At 46.1% G+C, this 19,008-nt stretch overlaps 1 protein-coding gene across 1 annotated transcript in view; it reads right to left on the bottom strand.

The window, feature by feature from the left end:
* Positions 1–18,951, bottom strand: part of RETREG1 (reticulophagy regulator 1) — a 128,721-nt gene extending 109,770 nt beyond the window's left edge. The window contains exon 1 of the mRNA XM_043600903.1: positions 18,622–18,951. Within this exon, the coding sequence (XP_043456838.1) occupies positions 18,622–18,914 (293 nt within the window). The 5' untranslated portion in view covers positions 18,915–18,951. The remainder of the gene's footprint in view (positions 1–18,621) is intronic.
* Positions 18,952–19,008: the final 57 nt, after the last annotated feature.

The raw sequence follows: 19,008 nt of genomic DNA, 5'->3' as shown, positions 1-19,008 counted from the left end.
TACATGATATCAATGTAGCTTTTGTCCCGGTTTTACTGAGACGGTATTTGGAAGTTAGAGTCAAAAGGTGCCCCAAGAAAATACATATTCCTAGAAAGATGTAGAGCTCCACGGTCAATACCCTGTGACACGCCCATTCAGGGTACAGGAAGTCAACTGCAGAGAGAATTTCATATAATGTCCTTCCTCCAGCTTCTGAGCCATTTCCTTCTCATAGAAAGGTGGATTTGGGTTTTATGCACTTGTGAGCAACCGAGCCCCAGATGAGCGACTGACCACCTTCTGACTCATGGTGGAATCCTCTCAGACTCCCTAAATCATGCTGCTCAGAAGGACAACTTTGGTCTTTATTTTTCTATTTTGTTTTCATTTCCCATGAAACCTTCAGTTTTTTTCACGAACGGAGTGCATGCATGTTTTTTGTTTGTGAACAAGCAGGAGAGCCTGGTGAGAAAAGGTCAGCAGCTCTTTTGAAGACCTTTTAGTCATAACAACAACAAAAGCCCTTAAGTTATGTTTGATAACTAATGTACGTATTAAAGTGACTCTACGTTCACAGGTCTTGTTAGTGTTGTAGCAAACGCAAATATCAATCTGTAATTCAGGAACATGTAAAAACACGTTCCCTTTGGGGACGCCTGGGTAGCTCAGTCGGTTAAGCATGTGACTCTTGATTTTGGCTCAGGTCATGATCTCATGGTTCGTGGGATCAAGCCCCACGTCGGGATTCTCTCTCTCCCTCTCTCTTTGATCCTCCCCGGTGCATGCTCTCTCTCTCTCTCAAAATAAATAAACCTTAAAAAAAAATTTTAAATGTTTCCTTTGAATAGTAGATGCATTTTCAACTGACAAGAATTCTTCCTACAAAAGGTTTTCTAGGATGAACTTACCCTCATCATTTGAAAGAAGGCTCTTTTCCCATTAGCTGGATACTAAACACCTTGTTTCAGGGAGACCTAGTCGAATGCAAGCCGTTACTACTGAGAGAGGAAGTTCTCTTTTGTCAAAAGCAACTTTCGACAAACTCTAGCTCATTTGGTGGTGGGTAAAGACAGAAGCATGAAGTCTAAAGCAAATGTCTGAAGCTCACTGCCGGGAACTTCTGAGGGTCCTGGCAAATCGCGGGGAGGCCGGTCAACACACTCACTCCAGATTCCCAAGCCCCCAAAGACACGGTTGGATCAACAGAGCAAAATCTCCACACCGACCTGCAAACCGCCATCGGTGATCCTGGCACTTGGGAGCGTTATTACTTTGCCTTCCCACGTTTCCTCACGCTCCCAGTTTCAACACGTAGTGGCCTACAGCTTTGAGAAAAAGGGGTCAGGAGGCTGTGACATGGGTCACGCTGTCACTGGCTCATGGGGGAGCCCTGGGACTCAGTTTCTTCATCTGTGCAATGAGGTGGTTAAACTGGAGCAAAGATCCTCTCCCTTTGATTTTATTACACAGGTGCCTGCTTTTGAAAGGCTCTAGCTGCTAACAAAATAAACAGCATGGCTTACTGGGTCAAAGCTACTCCCACTTGACCATAGACATGAGCACCTTCTTTGTAACACCGAAAACAGGTTGGTACCTTCAGAGAACTAGGGGGCTCAGGGTCCCAGAGGATTCCAATAGATTCATTCCATCCACCTTTGGCTGAAATCTGCTACTCTGGATGCACATTTCTTGCAGTGCTCCACGGCCGAGCAAAACACAGGCAAAAGTGCCACGGTGGCCGTTTAGAAGCTGACAAGCGGGAATTGGCACCTATGGAGCGTTAAGCTCCAGCCCAAATCTAAAATGTAAATGGCACCGACACTCTCTCAACTCAGTGCCTCCGGTCTGTGCCGGGTTGGGAAATTTGTTTTGAGCTCTGTGCTAACGAGATCAAGGCATGAATTCTCTCCACCTTTTGGTTCTCTTAGGCTCAGCCTCTTCTAGGATCTCATGTGTTCACACAAAGCCAGGCCGCTTGCCAGGCCTGACACCCAGCCCTCCCCCCCCCCCATCCCCCCAGGGGACGACTGACTCAGCAAAGCCTACAGCATCCAGCCAGGGAAGCCTCCCGGCACCACTCCGGGGAGAGCGGGGGCCCACTCGTGCTGTTTTCTGAGTGAGTACCCACTGGACGCACACAGAAGCCCTGTGTGCAACTCCATCCGCCTAGAGAAAGGACTACAAAAGTCATCCGCAGCTTTTACGAGGCAAACAAACGCTGAGTTCTGAAAGTATGAAAGCCGAAAAGAAATGCTTTAGGCTTTCCCCAAGACCTGAAGCACGGGCAATTACTACACAGCAGGCCGGCCGGCCGCCCGCTCGCCTAAACACCACAAACCATAAATCAAGTAGCCAGGCCAGCCACAGATCACCTATGAGAGACCAGGCGTTGGAAAGGCATTCGTCTGCTCAAAAGCAACACTGGGATGGAGCAAGAAGACAGGGAAGCTGAGGCTTCAAAACTGGAAGGGGAAATTGTTCCCAACCCAGAACTCTAATCCAAGCCAAACTAGCAACCAGCTGAAAGGGTGGGGCGAAGATGCTTTCTGCACACACGTTCACAAAACATGTGCTTCCTTCGTGATCTAAACCGGGGAATGTGTTCTCTCGCAACGGAAGAGTTTACCAAGAAAGCATCTAGTAAGAGAAGAGAAAACAAAAACAAAAACAAAAACAAAAGCAAATGAAGAACTCACAATTAACATGAGAAAATCTTAAACTACCTTGAATGTCCTCAAGAAGAAATGGGACCTCCCTGTTCAGGCTGCTAACTTTCCCCTGACCCCATTTGTAGCATGGATCCAGTAACAAGAGGCTTTACCCCAGGAGAGAAGGAGCAGGTGACGTGCAGAAGTCCTATGGGGACAGCAGGCCCAGGGCACAGTGACACTAGACTGGAACGGGAGGGTGGGGGCTCCAGCAGGGATGGCTCCTGCTGGAGAGAGAACTGAAATGTCAGCCTGATATGTCTGCCCTTTATCAGAAGGAGTTTTCTAGAAATGTTGGAGAGTTAAAAAGACCGAACAGAGAGTAACAGCATAATAAAGTTATTCCAGAAAGGAGCTATAAATGTGGCATTCCCCTTCACTCGTGGATGAACAATGCTTGTACATAGTGACTGAACCCCAAATTGTGGCATCCTGATAGTGGATGGAGGAAGGAAAGGTGTATATGTGGGTTGGGGTGGGAGCAAAAAATGTCTTGGATAGCTAAGTCAAGAAACGGCATTTAAAAAAAAAAATCTGTGGGGCACCTGGGAGGCTCAGTCGATTGAGCATCCGACTCTTGGTCTCAGATCAGGTCCTGATGCATGCGTCATGGGATTGAGCTCCACGCCAGGCTCTGTGCTGACCATGGAGATGCTTAAGATCTCTCCCTGTCTCTCTCAAATTAAAATAAAAAAAAAAATGTAAATTTGGTGACTGATGTTAACCAGGCTCACTGTGGTAATCATTTTGTAATATATACAAATATCAAATCGTTATGTTGATTACCTAAACCTAATATGTTCTATGTCAATTACACTTCAGAAATTTTAAGGTATTGTTTATAATTGTAAAGGGAAAAAAAAGGAATGGCATTTAAAGGATCTTATTTAGAAAAGCCTAAACAGAACTAAAAAGCAGAAAACTAACAATAGCTGCCTTGAGAAACAGGACTGGGAACTGGGGAGAGGCAGGGAGAGAGACTGCTGTTTTTTATTAAAAGTCTGTTGGCGTTAATCAGAGAAAGAAAGCGTGTTGGTGTGTATACAAAAAAAAAAAAAAAAGGCCGCTCCCTGATTTTCATGTGCATGATTCTCATCATTACTACATATTCTTTAATTATAGGGTTTTTTCTTTGACCTGGAGGGTATTCAACAAAGTTTTAATAAGTTTCTAAGAATTAGAACAAACACACAGAAAAATAAAATACCTACAGGTTGTGCAGGTGCCATGGAAAATACAGGCAGATCCGCAATTGAAATTAACAGAAGACCCAGCGGGACGACTCACGGAGGAGTTAAATACAAGCCTGAGAAGGGGTGGCCCTGGGGCCCAGAAGAGCTGCAGACCATCAGGCTTTGCACGTGAGCCAGAGAAGCAGGACACATTGGGCTCTCCTGACCTCATCTCGTGCTCCTCCATTGAAGACACCACCATTGGGGCGCCTGGGTGGCTCAGTGGGTTGAGCGTCTGACTTCCGCTCAGGTCATGATCTCAGGGTCTGTGAGTTCGAGCTCTGCATCGGGCTCTGTGCTGACGGCTCAGAGCCTGGAGCCTGTTTCAGATTCTGTGTCTCCCTCTTTCTCTGCCCCTCCCCTGCTCATGCTCTCTGTCTCAAAAATAAATAAAAACATTTTTAAAAATAAATAAATAAAGACACCACCGTCTGGAACGCCCAGGTGGCTCAGTCAGTTAAGTGTCGACTCCTGATTTTGGCTGAGGTCATGATCTCACAGTTCAACAGTGCAGAGCCTGCTTGGGATTCTGTCTCTCTCTCTCTCTCTCTCTCTCCCTCTCAAAATAAATAAATAAACACAGACAACAACAAAAAAAGACATCACCATCAATGTCAGCCCAACCCCACCCAGGGCATGGCAGAATGCTACTTAAAGACGCCTGGGTGGCTCATTTGGTTGAGCATCTGACTTCGGCTCAGGTCATGATTTCGAGGTCCATGAGTTCCCGCCCCACGTTGGGCTCTCTGCTGACAGCTCAGAGCCTGGATCCTGCTTCAGATTCTCCCTCTCTCTCTGCCCCACTCTGGCTCTCTCTCTCTTTCTCTCTCTCTCTCTCAAAAATAAACATTAAAAAAATAAACAAAAAATAAAGACAAGGTATCATTTCCCAAACACTAAGCAAGATGTACATTCTAAAGTACATGTTTTAGGTACAGTAATCAGTGGTGTGGCCATCTGAGAATTTGCAAGAGTCCACTTGACATTTTACCTAGAGAAAGAGCCTCCCTGAGTCAAGAGGGCACACACAGGAGGGAAATGAAATATGATAAAACTGGACCATCTGACATCTCAGAGAAATGCACAACCTGTTTTGGTAATTCATGCCTCAAATGGAATACAAAGGTGGCCAAGTGGAGCTGTGGATGAGGCCATGGTTGGTACTGAAACGTTACTGGGAAAAATAAATGAACTTCTTTCCCTAAAGCAGGCATTTCCGGCTATGTGGGAGGCAGCTGATGTTTTAATTTGAGAAGTAAATTAACTCTGTCCTGGAGACAGGAGGGATAAGTCATATAAAATCATGTCTCATTTTCTATTTCAATCTCCCCTTGTGGTAGAGTCTAGTTTATTGAGGGAAGAACATACAAGAAGCCCAGTTAAAATACCAGGGCTGGTGCCACATATGGTCACATTGGGGGCAAGCAACTTAAAAGCCCTGAGCCTCAATATCCCTCCTGTAAAATGGGGCAATGATCCTTTGCTGGGTGGTGTGAGAATTCAGTAAGATACAAACCACATCAAGTGCCCAGCAGAGTCCAGTAAATGGTCACTGTTAAAATCAATGACCACTGCAGGCATCACAAAGTGAGATCACGCAAGGCTACAATACCGTGCACCAGAATTTGTCAAATGAAACCTGCCTTGTTCCACAGTAGCCGGATCGGTTTATCTAGAAACCCAGTGAGCCTGGGTGGCCACAGCAGGCGTGAACTCTCTGCTCCACCTGAGGTGATCTTTCCCATGAAAGGGTCGGCCAGCTGGCTGCCCGTAGGCCGGTGGCTCCTGCTCCTTCCCCAGTTCCAAGGCTCCATCTGGACTGTGCAAGTGGCCATACCTGGCCCAATGTGTTTCACCTGGGTATTGCCACCTTTGTTCCCGAGACAAAAAGATTTCCTTCCCCAATAAACAGAAATCTGTAGAGAAAAAAAAGCACTAGAGAGAATATTTCAGAAAAATCTTTGAAAATAGTTAAGCATTTTATGCTTCTAAAGGCATGTCTGGAGGCACCTGGGTGGTTCAGTTGGTTGAGCATCGCCTCTTGATTTCAGTTGTCATGATCCCAGGGTCGTGGAATCGAGCCCTGCGTCAGGCTCCATGCTGAGCATGAAGCCTGCATGGGATTCTCTCTGTCCCTCTCCTTCTCCCTCTCCCCTGTCCCCCACCCCTCTCCCCTGTTCAAGTATGCTCCCTCTAAAAATAAAATTAAAAAAATAAAAATCAAAAGCATGTCTTCAATGATACAAGGATACCATGATCTATCTCACTTCTTTAAGCAAATGGAAAATATCCCTCAAAATACTTACTGTTAAACTAATACACATTACTAATTACACATTAGTAATGTGGGGTGACCATATTGCTAAATTTGGTACTATTTCATTTAAAAAAAAATGCACCCTAGGGGGCACCTGGGTGGCTCAGTTGGTTAAGCATCCAACTCCAGTACAGGTCATGATCTCAGGCTCTGTGAGTTCGAGTCCCGCATCAGGCTCTGTGCTGACAGCTCAGAGCCTGGAGGCTGCTTGGGATTCGGTGTCTCCCTCTCTCTCTGCCCCTTCCCTGCTCGCACTCTGTCTCTCCCTCTCCTTCAAAAATAAATCAACATTAAAAAATTAATTAATATTGCACCTTGAAAAAGGGGGCAAAGATGAAAATACAGGAATCTGATAAAAATAAATTCACCAAAGAAATGCCAAACATAAATAAAGCCAGGAAAACAATGCAATTGAGCATCTATCTCCCCCAAACACAATCATTTGTGATTTCCTGATATCCTTCCCCACAGAAGCTCTAGCCAGCCTCACACTCCATCAATGTCTTCAATAGTTCCTCCTCCTCCTCCTCCTTCAAAGGGAAATCGGCCCCCACTGCACACTGCCCCTGGCCACCTCCAGTCCAGGCCTGTCCACCTTGCCCATTGTCCTCAGGCATCACAGGAAGAGGTGTCCTTCCAAGCCCAGCCCCCTGGGGCTTCCCCAGAGCCCCCTGTGTCACTTTTCCTGCCCCAGGTCATCAACCTTCCTTCCTACTGGCTCCAGCCCCACAAATCCCAGTGTCCTTGGGAGAACCCGCCCAGGCATCTCATGGAGGGGACAGGGGTAGGACTCTACAAGAGTGCAAATAGAAACAGCTAACATGCAGCTTCTGACATTCACACAGGTTATCTCCACAGGCACGAAAGCCCGACATTCGAGAGTGGGAATTTCTGGAACTGCTCAAACTCTTGGCCAAGTCGGGAGCCAGCCAAGTTGCAAAGTGGCCAGGAAGGCAAGGCCAGGAGGACGGAAGAGAGAATCAGTCCCTTCTGCTGTGACTTGAAGGCCAGGCTCCTGCAGACACGGGTCCCACTGGGGCCAAGAAGGAGCACTTGCACACGGAATGACCTGGACGGTTATCTTCCCGGCACCTCCCTCTGGGCCCCGCCGTGTCCCAACGCTCCTGCGAACGGGGCTCCTTTTGGGCACCCACCTTGCCAATGACAGTTTCCTCAACACTGTCCTCCAGGGCCTCCTCTCGTTACCCAGCAAGTGCTCCCCCTGGGAATTCCCAAGCCTGCACCCCCACACACCCAAATCTGTACTGCGACCTTCTGTCCCCCGAGCATCAGCCCATGGAGCGAACCCCACAGGGACTTACTTGGACTTCATCTGGTGGCCCAAAGGCACATCCAATTTAACATTCCAAAACTGAGGTCACCCTCTTCCCCCATGGCCCCAACCCGCTGAACCTCAGGGTCCCTCATACTGGTTCACGCCAGCCCCTCCTCACCTACCCTTGCAGGCCCGCCGGTCCTCTACCACTTTCTTCCCACCCCCAGACCACTCAATCCCCCCGATTATACCTCCAGAGTCCCCCGAAGCCACCTTCTCCCCCCCACCCCCACCGCCTCTCCTCACCACCACGTGCCTCGGTGAAACTCCTCACTAGCCTCGGGCCCCAGGCTCTCGCTCCCCTCCTTTGTCCAGGAGGGCTCAGGAAAAGCCAAAATGCAGAATCTGGCACGGCTGCAGCACCGAGTTCACGCCAAACCAGTGGTGTCTCCCCCCTGCTCACCCAGCTCCCACCGCACGGGGCTCCTTGCTTTTCTGCTAACACCTCAAGTCCACCTCCCTCAGGGCCTTGGCACACACCCTTTCCTCTGTCTGGAACATTCCCAGAAAGGGAGCTAGCTGCCTGGATCATTCCCGGACTCGTTCTTCAGGTGTCTGTTCGAGGTCATTCCTCTGAGATGCCCGCACTGACCGCTTCAGCCAAGTAGCACCTCCTTGTCACTCCTTGTCCCTGCTTCAGTTTTCTCCATCGTGTCCAGCTTCTTCTAGCATTTTGAGTAGTTGTTGCCTTTCTTCTGCTATTCCCACCACTGGAGTACAAGCTCCGTGAAAAAGGGAGCCCTATACGTACATATTTTGTGCCCACTCTTACATCTCCAGCACCTAAAACAGTGGCGGTAGACAAAGATTTGTTGAATTTTTGCAGGGAGGTTTTGGAAGAAAGGGTCCAACATGATGGTATTTACATTAGAGTAATAGACGGAAACTGCTTGTTAGATATGGTCCAAATTCCTCCGCACAGTCCAAGAGTAACCCCTTCACAAACCAGCCCCAACGTTTCTCTTTCCTACCCCACCTCTGGGTATTCCCCAGAGCACATAAAACAACTCTTCCCTCCCCTCTGGTCTCATCCTGTCCCCTCTTCCTTTTCTTTCTGTCTCTTCAACTATAACAGTGAGCAGTGATGAGTGCCACTGTGTGCCCCGTTCAAGCTCCCATGAATTAACCTAGTACCTAGTACCTAAGAGCTCTTCGATAGGTATTAGTTCTCTTTGACTTCTTAGGTACTGACCATCCTGCCTCCTGCCCCGGCCCCAGACCCCCTCATTCAGGATCCAAGGAAGTTCTTTCTATTGCTTCTTCCTGGCCCATGTGTGCTACCTCAGCGTGCACAGCGTAACCTTGCATTAGAATTGTTTCCTTACTGGGGCCGACTTTGGTTCAGGTCATGATCTCGCGGTCCGTGAGTTCGAGCCCCGCGTTGGGCTCTGTGCTGACTGCCTGGAGCCTGTTTCAGATTCTGTGTCTCCCTCTCTCTGACCCTCCCCTGTTCATGCTCTGTCTCTCCCTGTCTCAAAAATGAATAAAATGGTTTAAAAAAATTAAAAAAAAAAAAAAAGAATTGTTTCCTTACTAATCTGTTTTTCGCACCAGGGGTCAAAATGCGTCTTAATCATCACTGCATTCCCAGTGGCTAGTGATAATGATACACCTCATTTATTTGTACTCATTTGGATCAATCCAGCAATTTAAAAACAGTCGTGCACAACAGGATAAAAGGGAAAAAGGAGAGTAGCAGAAAGAACCTGAGGTAAAGTTATCGCTCAAATAGCATAAGCATAAAATTGTGCAAAATGACTAAAGACGAGGTGTGTAGTTATTAAAGAGGAAACCCTGATGGGCTTTCTAGGAGGAGTATCAATCTGGTTAAACCAGCCCCATTTCTTAAGTCCTCAACCCCAAGTTCCCGGTGCTAGTGTACTAAAGTCTGAGAAAACAGCCTCACACGGGATCTCACGAGGGGCCGCTGGGTCTAATAATAAGCACATGAGACCACCACTCAAGAAATGTTTGCTAAATGCCGAACACAAAAAAGTCCATGACTATTTTCAGGGAACTGAAGCCTCTTCTATTTTGCAAGACCTCTCTTAAACTAGCCCCACCCTATCTAAGCTTGGGGAACACTCTCTAGTTCAGCTCAGTTCACCACACCTTTTGCACATCTAACAACGTTTCCGATCCCACGCTGGTTCCAGGCATCAAGAATAATAATTTTTATTCGTGTTCCCCAGGATGGACCCTCAGCGTGAGGCAGGTGAGTCTCCCCAGGCTGAGAGCATCAGGTACTTAGGCCTCATTTATTCCTGGGTTTGTCCTACATGGAAAACCCTGATTGTTATTCTTGCTCGTACAATTATAGCTCTCTTTTTAGGTCTATACGATAATTCGCGCAGAGCTTTCATTAACTATTCCAACCCTCCTGATCTCCGCTATTCCTAAGCTGTAAGGCTCTGGAGACCGTGGCATACAATTCAGACCTGCGGTGTAGCGTTTCAATCAGTTCACTGAAGCAGCCATGCCTCCTAAACCAGAGTGTAAACTCTCAGAGACAAACAGAGACCTGGGGCTTCTCGTATACCCACTGGGCCCACACCACGTAGGCCTGGAGCAGACACTCATCTGTAGCTGCTGACTGTCCAGGTGGAACAGAGATAAGGTGGGGAACAAGAACTAGACCAGCTAAGACTCAACAAAATCCCTCCTGAAAGCAACATTCTTCCAACACAGTTATTTTTGCCCTATGGTGAAATCATTAAGTCTGTAATAGTATAAAATGGAAGCCCTAATTGTCGGCTCCCACAATCCTCTATTACTCTCTCGAGTAACACAGTAAAACAAAACACAAACCAAAACAATACTAAATTGGCGGAGAGAGGGCATGGCTTCATGACTATGGTCTAGGATTATGCTATTCAATATGGTAGCCACTAACCATATGTGGCTATTTAAACTTAAGTGAAATAAAATTACAGTTCTTGAGTCAAACTAGCCACATTTCATATGCTCAACCGTCACAAGAGGCTACCACACCAGGCAGCACAAATGCAGAATATTTCCATCACTGCAAACATTCTATTGAATCACACAGGTCAAAGTCATCCTTGATAATTCAGTTAAACTCCTATGAGCCTGTTTCCTCCTGTGTAAAAAGAGAACAGTACCTCCCTCGTCGAGTTGCTCTAAGATTTAAATAAAGTGCTAAATGTGAATGTCCTTAATTTTGGTAGTTATAGTTTGACAAACTATAACTGTATAGTCATATATATATGTATACGTGTGTGTGTGTGTATATATACACATATATATGAGAATCTAACAATTGTCAATAATAGTTGCTGTCAAAGGGGGTTACTATCAATTAGAATAAAGAAATTCTTGTCTCAGGCTATGTGAATAAAGGAGGCTGTCGGGGGGGGGGGGGTGGGTACACACTGCTCAGACCATCTCAGGAATGCTGCATTCAGGAGGAATACAGATAAACTGAAGCATGTACAGAAGAGTCTGGAGAACAGTGAGGGAAGGAGCCCAGAATTTCTCAGTTGGGAGAAAAAAGACTCGGTAGGAGTAAGAAGAGAATGCGGCTTGCAACAAAGGATTACTCTAGAAAGTGGGGTGTGGATCTTGGGCATCTGCAGAAGTAATCAAAAGGTAGGTTGACTCAACTCATTATAAGGAAAATATTCACTTAGAGTTGCCGCCAATGGAAACGCTGCCTCATGGACAAGACGGCTTGTGATCCGGGAAAGTGCTCAAATGCAGTGATTCTCAAACTGAGTGTATACAGAGTCATTTGAGGAGCTGGAGAAAATTCAGATGTTTTGGTCCCACCTCCAGGGATTCTGGTTCAGTAGGTGTGGAGTCGAGCCCATAATCTTTGTCTCTAACAAGTGCCCAGGTGACGCCCTTGATGATGCCAGTCAGAGACAACTCTCTGAGAGGGCATGACCCCGATGCAAGCTGGAAGAACCCATCAGCGACGGGACAGGGGGGCTCTTGAAAGCAAGTGGGAGTTGGACTTTGCAACCTTCCAAACCAACTCTTGAGGACAGTGCTGCCAGGGCTCTCAGTGGGTCCCGGGCACTCTACACAGCACAGACGCCTGGCCTGAGAAAACCCAAAAGGCAGAGTCCCATGTGCCTCTTGCCAGGTATACCCTAGCGTAGTCCCCTCAAGCAAATCCCTTTCTCGCAGTTTGACTATTTACAGAAATGGAAGGGAATGTCACCACGCAACGCCAGAGGCCCTGAGGAAAGCGGCCTGTGCAGGGACTGTTCTGTATGTCATGGGCTCCAACCGTGGGTTCAAAATGAAATCACATCAGGGTGGCTCTCTAGGCTGCAGAGGTAGAATGTGCCTCAAGAGGATGGCCGCATTGTAAGGCATTCAATTTCAGCACTTCCAGCAAGGAAGTGAAGAAGATGGGCATTTGGTCCCATCACTTAACTATCCAAGGCAACACAGCCACGCAAGACACGGGTCAGACCTTGCCCCTGTTCTCACCGAAAAGAGACATTTCACACAAAGATCTGGACCCGAATTTTTTACCAGTTTTTTAAAAAAAATTTTACGTTTATTATTGAGAGACAGAGCATGAGCATGGAAGGGGAAGAGAGACGGGGAATCTGAAGCAGGCTACAGGCTGAGCTGTCAGCACAGAGCCTGATGTGGGGCTTGAACTCACAAACCAGGAGATCATGACCTGAGCCGAAGTCAGACGCTTTACCGACTGAGCCACCCAGGCACCCCTCCAGTTTTATTCATAACAGCCAACCCTGAAAAGAACCCAAATGAACATCAACTAGCTAATGCTCAAATTGTGGCAAATACCTTAAGTGGATACTGGGCAACAATAAAAAGGAAAAAAACAAAAACACAACAGGGATGGGTCTCAAAACTTTACACCAAGTAAACAAAGCCAAACAAAGACATCATATTATATTGTATCACTTACATGAAACTTTACGGAAGATAACTCTAATCTATGGTGACATAAAGCAGATCAATCCCCAGAGGTAGGTACTGACAGGAAAGGGAATCAGAGAAATCTTTTGGATTGATGGAGTGTTCTAGATATTTTTTTAAAAAATGTTTATTTGGGGGCGAATGGAAGCAGGGGAGGGGCAAATAAAGGGGGGCAGACGATCCTAAGTGGGCCCTGCGCTGACAGCAAAGAACCTGATGTGGGGCTCGAACTCACAAACCGCGAGATCATGACCTGAGCCGAAGTTGGATGCTCAACCGACGGAGCCACCCAGGTGCCACGGAATGTTCTAGATCTTAATTGCTGTATGTGCATACACAAGCATATACATCTGGCTGTACACTGGAAGTGTGTGCATTTTATTGATGACAGTATACTGCAAAAAAGTTAATTTTTAAAAACAAAAAAATGGGTATTTTCTGCTTTATTGTGTTCATTCTACTTTATGTTGTGCTTAAAAGTGGTGTCCTTCAGCAGCATGCAGAAGAATGAAACTAGACCACTTTCTTATACCATACACAAAAATAAACTCAAAATGGATGAAAGACCTAAATGTGAGACAGGAAACCATCAAAACCCTAGGGGAGAAAGCAGGCAACAACCTCTTTGACCTCAGCTACAGCAATTTCTTGCTGGACACATCTCCAAAGGCAAGGGAATTAAAAGCAAAAATGAACTATTGGGACCTCATCAAGATAAAAAGTTTCTGCGCTGCAAAGGAAATAATCAACAAAACTAAAAGGCAACTGACAGACTGGGAAAAGATAATTGCAAATGGCACATCAGATAAAGTATCCAAAATCTATAAAGAACTTACCAACCTCGACACCCAAGAAACAAATAATCCAGTGAAGAAATGGGAAGACATGAATAGACACTTTTCCAAAGAAGACGTTCAGATGGCCAACAGACATATGAAAAGATGTTCAATGTCACTCATCATCAGGGAAATACAAATCAAAACCACACTGAGATACCACCTCACGCCGGTCAGAGTGGCCAAAATGAACAAATCAGGGGACTATAGATGCTGGCGAGGATGTGGAGAAACGGGAACCCTCTTGCACTGTTGGTGGGAATGCAAACTGGTGCAGCCGCTCCGGAAAACAGTGTGGAGGTTCCTCAAAAAGTTAAAAATAGATCTACCCTATGATCCAGCAATAGCACTGCTGGGAATTTACCCAAAGGATACAGGAGTGCTGATGCATAGGGACACATGTACCCCCAATGTTTATAGCAGCGCTTTCAACAATAGCCAAATTATGGAAAGAACCTAAATGTCCATCAACTGATGAATGGATAAAGAAAATGTGGTTGCTATACACAATGGAATACTACTTGGCAACGAGAAAAATGAAATCCTGCCATTTGCAGCAACGTGGATGGAACTGGAAGGTAATTTATGCTGAGTGAAATAAGTCAGAGAAGGTCAGATGCCATATGTTTTCACTCATATGTGGATCTTGAGAAACTTAACAGAAAACCATTGGGGAAGAGAAGGGGGAAAAAAGGTTACAGAGAGAAAGGGAGGGAAACCATAAGAGACTGTTAAATACAGAGAACTGAGGGTTGATGGGGGGGGGGGGTAAGGGAGAGCGGAAAATGGGTGGTGGGCATTGAGAAGGACACTTGTTGGGATGAGCACTGGGTGTTGTATGGAAGCGAGAAATCGTGGGAATCTACCCCAAAACCCAAGAGCACACTGCATACCGCATATTAGCCAATTTGACAATAAATTATACTTAAAAGAAAAGTGGTGTCCTTGATTGCCTCTGCGAGGAAACTGGGTAGCCAGGGACAGGCGTGGGAAAGAGATCTCCAGGCTGTTTAGCCTTTTGTACTTTTAAACTTTTGAACTGTGAAGCGGTATTAGCGTTTTCTTAAAATAAATAAAATTTAAAATTAAGAGAGACAATTTTAAAAACATGTCCTCTGTTGGTAAAATGAGGAAGACCCAGCCCTGAGACTACTGGGCTGGTGCCCAATCTATTTCAGGTTGTGGAAATCCTGCTTCTCGAGACAGGCACTATATGGGGTCTACGTTTTATCAAGCTCCTCTGAGCCGTGAGAGCATACCATTTCTTAAGCATTATTTAGCATTCTAGCATTTTTCATAAAATACATCATAGATAAGAACACATGCACAGGTTTAAAATAATTAGAATTTTAATGCCATGTAACTACCACCTGAGTCAAAAAATAAAACGCTGCCTGTGCCCCAGAACTTTCTATGTGTCCCTCTGTGGTCATACCTTCTCACTCTTCCCAGGCATAAACATTTTGTTGATTTTAGGGATAAGAGTGTCTTTCTAATCTCCTATGTGCATGGCCCTAATCAATACTGTGTAGTTTTGCACATTCTAAAACTTTCAAGAAACCGGATCGTCCTACATGTATTGGGTGATTTTTCTGACCAAAGTGATGTTTGTAAAATTCATCTATATTGTTGCCTATAGCTGTAGTTTATGTTCATTGTGATATAGTCTTTTATGATCGGAAAACATGTACCAAAATTTACTTACCCGTTAACATATTCATGGACACTTTGACTTTTTTTGGGGGGGGTCCCCATTGTCTATAGAAAAAACAAGTTCAGGGGCGCCTGGGTGGCGCAGTCGGTTAAGCGTCCGACTTCAGCCAGGTCACGATCTCGCAGTCCGTGACTTCGAGCCCCGCGTCAGGCTCTGGGCTGATGGCTCAGAGCCTGGAGCCTGTTTCCGATTCTGTGTCTCCCTCTCTCTCTGCCCCTCCCCCGTTCATGCTCTGTCTCTCTCTGTCCCAAAAATAAACGTTGGAAAAAAAAAATTAAAAAAAAAAAAAAAAAAGAAAAAACAAGTTCAAACACATGGTCTGACATTCGAGGTGACCACCGCCCCCAAACATGTGTCCCAAACAACTAGCCAGTCTCATCTCTTTATTTTCTCTACCAACCACTGTGTGACTGCATGAAAATACGAAGCACAAGTTCTTAAGGTTGAAATGCTTTTGACCATATGTTAGATCTACCCCAATCATTCCTGTCCGTCGGGGTCTCGTTCAAGCATGATTGCCTTATGAAGAGCCACAAGCTCTTCCATCCACTTTGCTGTCACTCCCCCCAAACTGCATCAAGTGAACTACTTTCTGATTCTTCTCTTACGCTTGCTTCACGCAACTTTCTGTTATACCCATTGGTTACAGGCATCTCTCAGACTTTGTGCTTCTGGTTCACAGCACGAAAATCTTGCAGATTTTACACATGCAGGTAAAAAATGTTAGAGCTTTTGAGCCCAAACTCAAAATCATGAAAGCTACAGCTCACATCAAGTACTAAACCATTCAAAGAAAAATATTTTTAAAAAGTGAACTTCCACAAAAATGAAGTAACACCAATTAAAGAGGAAACATCATCACCATCGCTTAAGATTAGGGTTCCTTACTTTGAACGCTGATCTGTTTTTCTCACGAAAAATACCAAATTTGAGAGTCCCCAGGACACAGAATGTTAGAGCATCACATAATTTAAGATGACTTGATAAGCACACTATTTAAAGAATACAGTGACTGTGAAAATTGTTTTAACCCCAAAAGCAACAGAGGGGGATAAAACACCAACAGTTTAATGAAATTAATAAATGGGTCAGAAATTGCAATTAGTAAGTATTTAAGAATTTAAAAAGCAGGACAATTATCTTTCTGTCAAAGAAAACATGCACAGAATGTAGATAATGCAAACAGGAGAAGAAATAAAACAGAGAAGCAGAAAGCTGTAATTGGACTGAATGCCTGGCCACTGTTTACCTGTCCATCAGACTCATAAAAATAGATGGGGGTGCCTGACTGGCTTGGTAAGTAAAGCATGCAACTCTTCATCTCAGGGTCATGAGTTCAAGCCCCACGCTGGGCACAGAGCTTACTTAACTATTGCTTTTAATGGATGGAAGACATCACTCCAAAATAACACCAAATATGCCTTTCAATTACTTTATGCAAAAAACATTCTCTTCAATGGCTGTTATTAAAAATATATCAAAAAAAATGTTTACAACTTACTCATTAGGCTAAAGTTGTTAATATAAAGAGTTCCTACAAAAAATAGGAAAAAGCCCAATAGCACAACTAAAAATATGGACAAAATATATACATATACAAAATATATATATTTATAAATAAATAGATAATGCAAAGAAAAGATAATTATAATGGATCTTGAACATGAGAAAAACTGCTCAATCCCAGAGAAATGCAACTTAATGCCAAATTGGGACACGCTGTTTCACCTACCTGCTTTTTAAGATCAAAAGTTTGGTATAACACTTTGCAAAATTAGAGAGGAACAGGCAGTCACCCATATTGCTGGCTGGAGTTTAAATTAATAGAATTCCAAGGACACTCTACAATGATATCCATCAAAATTACACATGCACATTCTCTTGGACCCCAAAATTAAACTTCTGGGACTCTTTCCTACAGAAATGCTTTCACATATGCAGAATAATGCGTGTCAAAGGCCATTAGCTATAACACTAAAATAGCAGAAGTTTGGAAATTATCTCGGTCCGTTAGGAGACAGGTTAAATAATTTGTAGCATCCTAATGATAGAATCCTATGCAGTTGAAAAAGAATAAGTGATTGCCAAGACATAGGAGAAAAGGAATAGCCCAAATAGTATCTCACAATTTGTGTAGAATATTGCCTATTTGCTGAAACATGCACAATCTGGAAAGCTACAGAGGAAACCGTATCATTGGTTGCCTCTGAGAGAAAACTGGGTAGCCAGAGACAGGCATAGCAAAGACAACCTCGAAATGTGTATCATTTTGTACCTTTAAACGTCTGAACTACGAGGCTATTAACTTATTTTTTAATAATAAGTACAATTTGAAAAATGAGGGAAACACAGCCCTGAGATTATTTGACTGTGGCTCCATGTAGCATAATACAATATATCCTCCTTTTTTGAGGCCTTACAAAACTTTATAACAGGATAAAGAAATTTGGAATAAACAGTAGAAACACACACAGCTAGGATACCCAAAGTAAATTCACATTCAAGGACCCTGGTAAGATATCGCTCATTTTAAGAGGAAACCAGGACTGGTACAGATCAGTAGAGAAATCTTCAAGTTGCTCTGGTTAACAAAGAAAATGGCAGACTGTGTATGTTTTGGTTACTTTATATCCTAACTTTAAGGTTAAGAAATCTATGTCGTGTAACCAGGTATCTCCTGCCAAACCCCTGCTTATCCTGCACTGGTGTGGATCATGCTTGTTATGAGGACACAGTTGCAAACAAAGAACGCTTTTCTCCACCCCCCAGCAGACTGGTAACAGAGGAACGGCACGTCCTTCGGTGAAGGAGTGAGACACTTTCCCTGTCCTTACTGGTGAAGGGCTCTTTTTGGAGAGACAAACCTGTTGATCAGGGGCTTTTCAGAGAACATTCCTGTGTGTTCTATCTGTACTTCACCTGAAAATACGACTGTTTTCCACACTGTGCGCACCTGGGTGGCGGGGGGAGGGGGTGATGTACCTAATCCACCTGTTTGCCTCCTGTTTTCTCATCAGGGAGTTACGAGAGTAAACCCAACCCTCCAGGGAATGGAAAAACAAATCATTCAGTGCCTATCTCAGGTGGCTGATGAAGGCGGCGCAGTCTTGAGCGTGTACCTAAGCTGGTCCAGACGCCTGCTCGGGGTGCGAGAGCGAATACAAGTTCAAGCACGTTTGCACTGGCATGGTTTTGGCAAGCAGGCGAAAACCCGTGAGTTTTCGAAAGCAAAGGCCCAAGTTTCCGGGCACGCTCGGCACACCTGTAGGTACAGGTGCTTGCGGGCCAGCCGACCGCCTCCCATGCCAGGGTGGATACACACACGGAGGGTGACAACTGTGTTTGTAGCGAAGCGCTTCTGCAGGAAAGTTGAAGTGTGTGTCTACCTGTTCGAGAAAGGTGGCCCCGAAAGTGGGGCAGGGCGGGCACTTCCGTCGCAGGGCTCAGCGTGTACAACCCCCCCCCCCCCCACACACACACACACACCGCGCCCGGGGCGCCCCCTCTGCCCGCTCCCGGGCGCCCCAAGGTCACCTGCCCTCCTGGGCGTCCCCACCCAACCCGAGCTCTCACCAGAACAGCAGGTTGGCCGCGACGAAGCCGAGCAGGCTGCGCAGCGGCCTCTTCCAGCTCAGGAGCTCGTCCGCGCGGCAGCCCAGCCACAGCACCGGCTCCCCCAGCAGCCAGGTCACGGCGGCGGCCACCCCGCCGGCGGCCTCCTCCACCTGTCGCCCCGCGACGACCGCCACCGCCCCTTCCTCCCGCGCCTCCTCTCCCTGCTCCTCGGGGGGAGCCCGGGGCGGCTCCGCGGCAGCCGGGGCCGGGCATCCCTCCGCGGCGTGCTCCGGAGGCGCCGGGCTCGCCATCTTCGGCCGCGCTTGCGGGCGGGGACGGGCGCGCGCGCGGCGCGTCCGGGTGTCGGCGCGGCGAGGGCGGCGGGTCCCCGCGCGGGGCGCGCAC

The sequence above is a fragment of the Prionailurus bengalensis genome, chromosome A1, assembly GCF_016509475.1.
Source record: "Prionailurus bengalensis isolate Pbe53 chromosome A1, Fcat_Pben_1.1_paternal_pri, whole genome shotgun sequence".
Classification (NCBI taxonomy): Eukaryota; Metazoa; Chordata; class Mammalia; order Carnivora; family Felidae; genus Prionailurus; species Prionailurus bengalensis.
The sequence above is the reverse complement of the archived record's forward strand: the minus strand, read 5'-3'. Positions and strand labels throughout refer to the sequence as shown.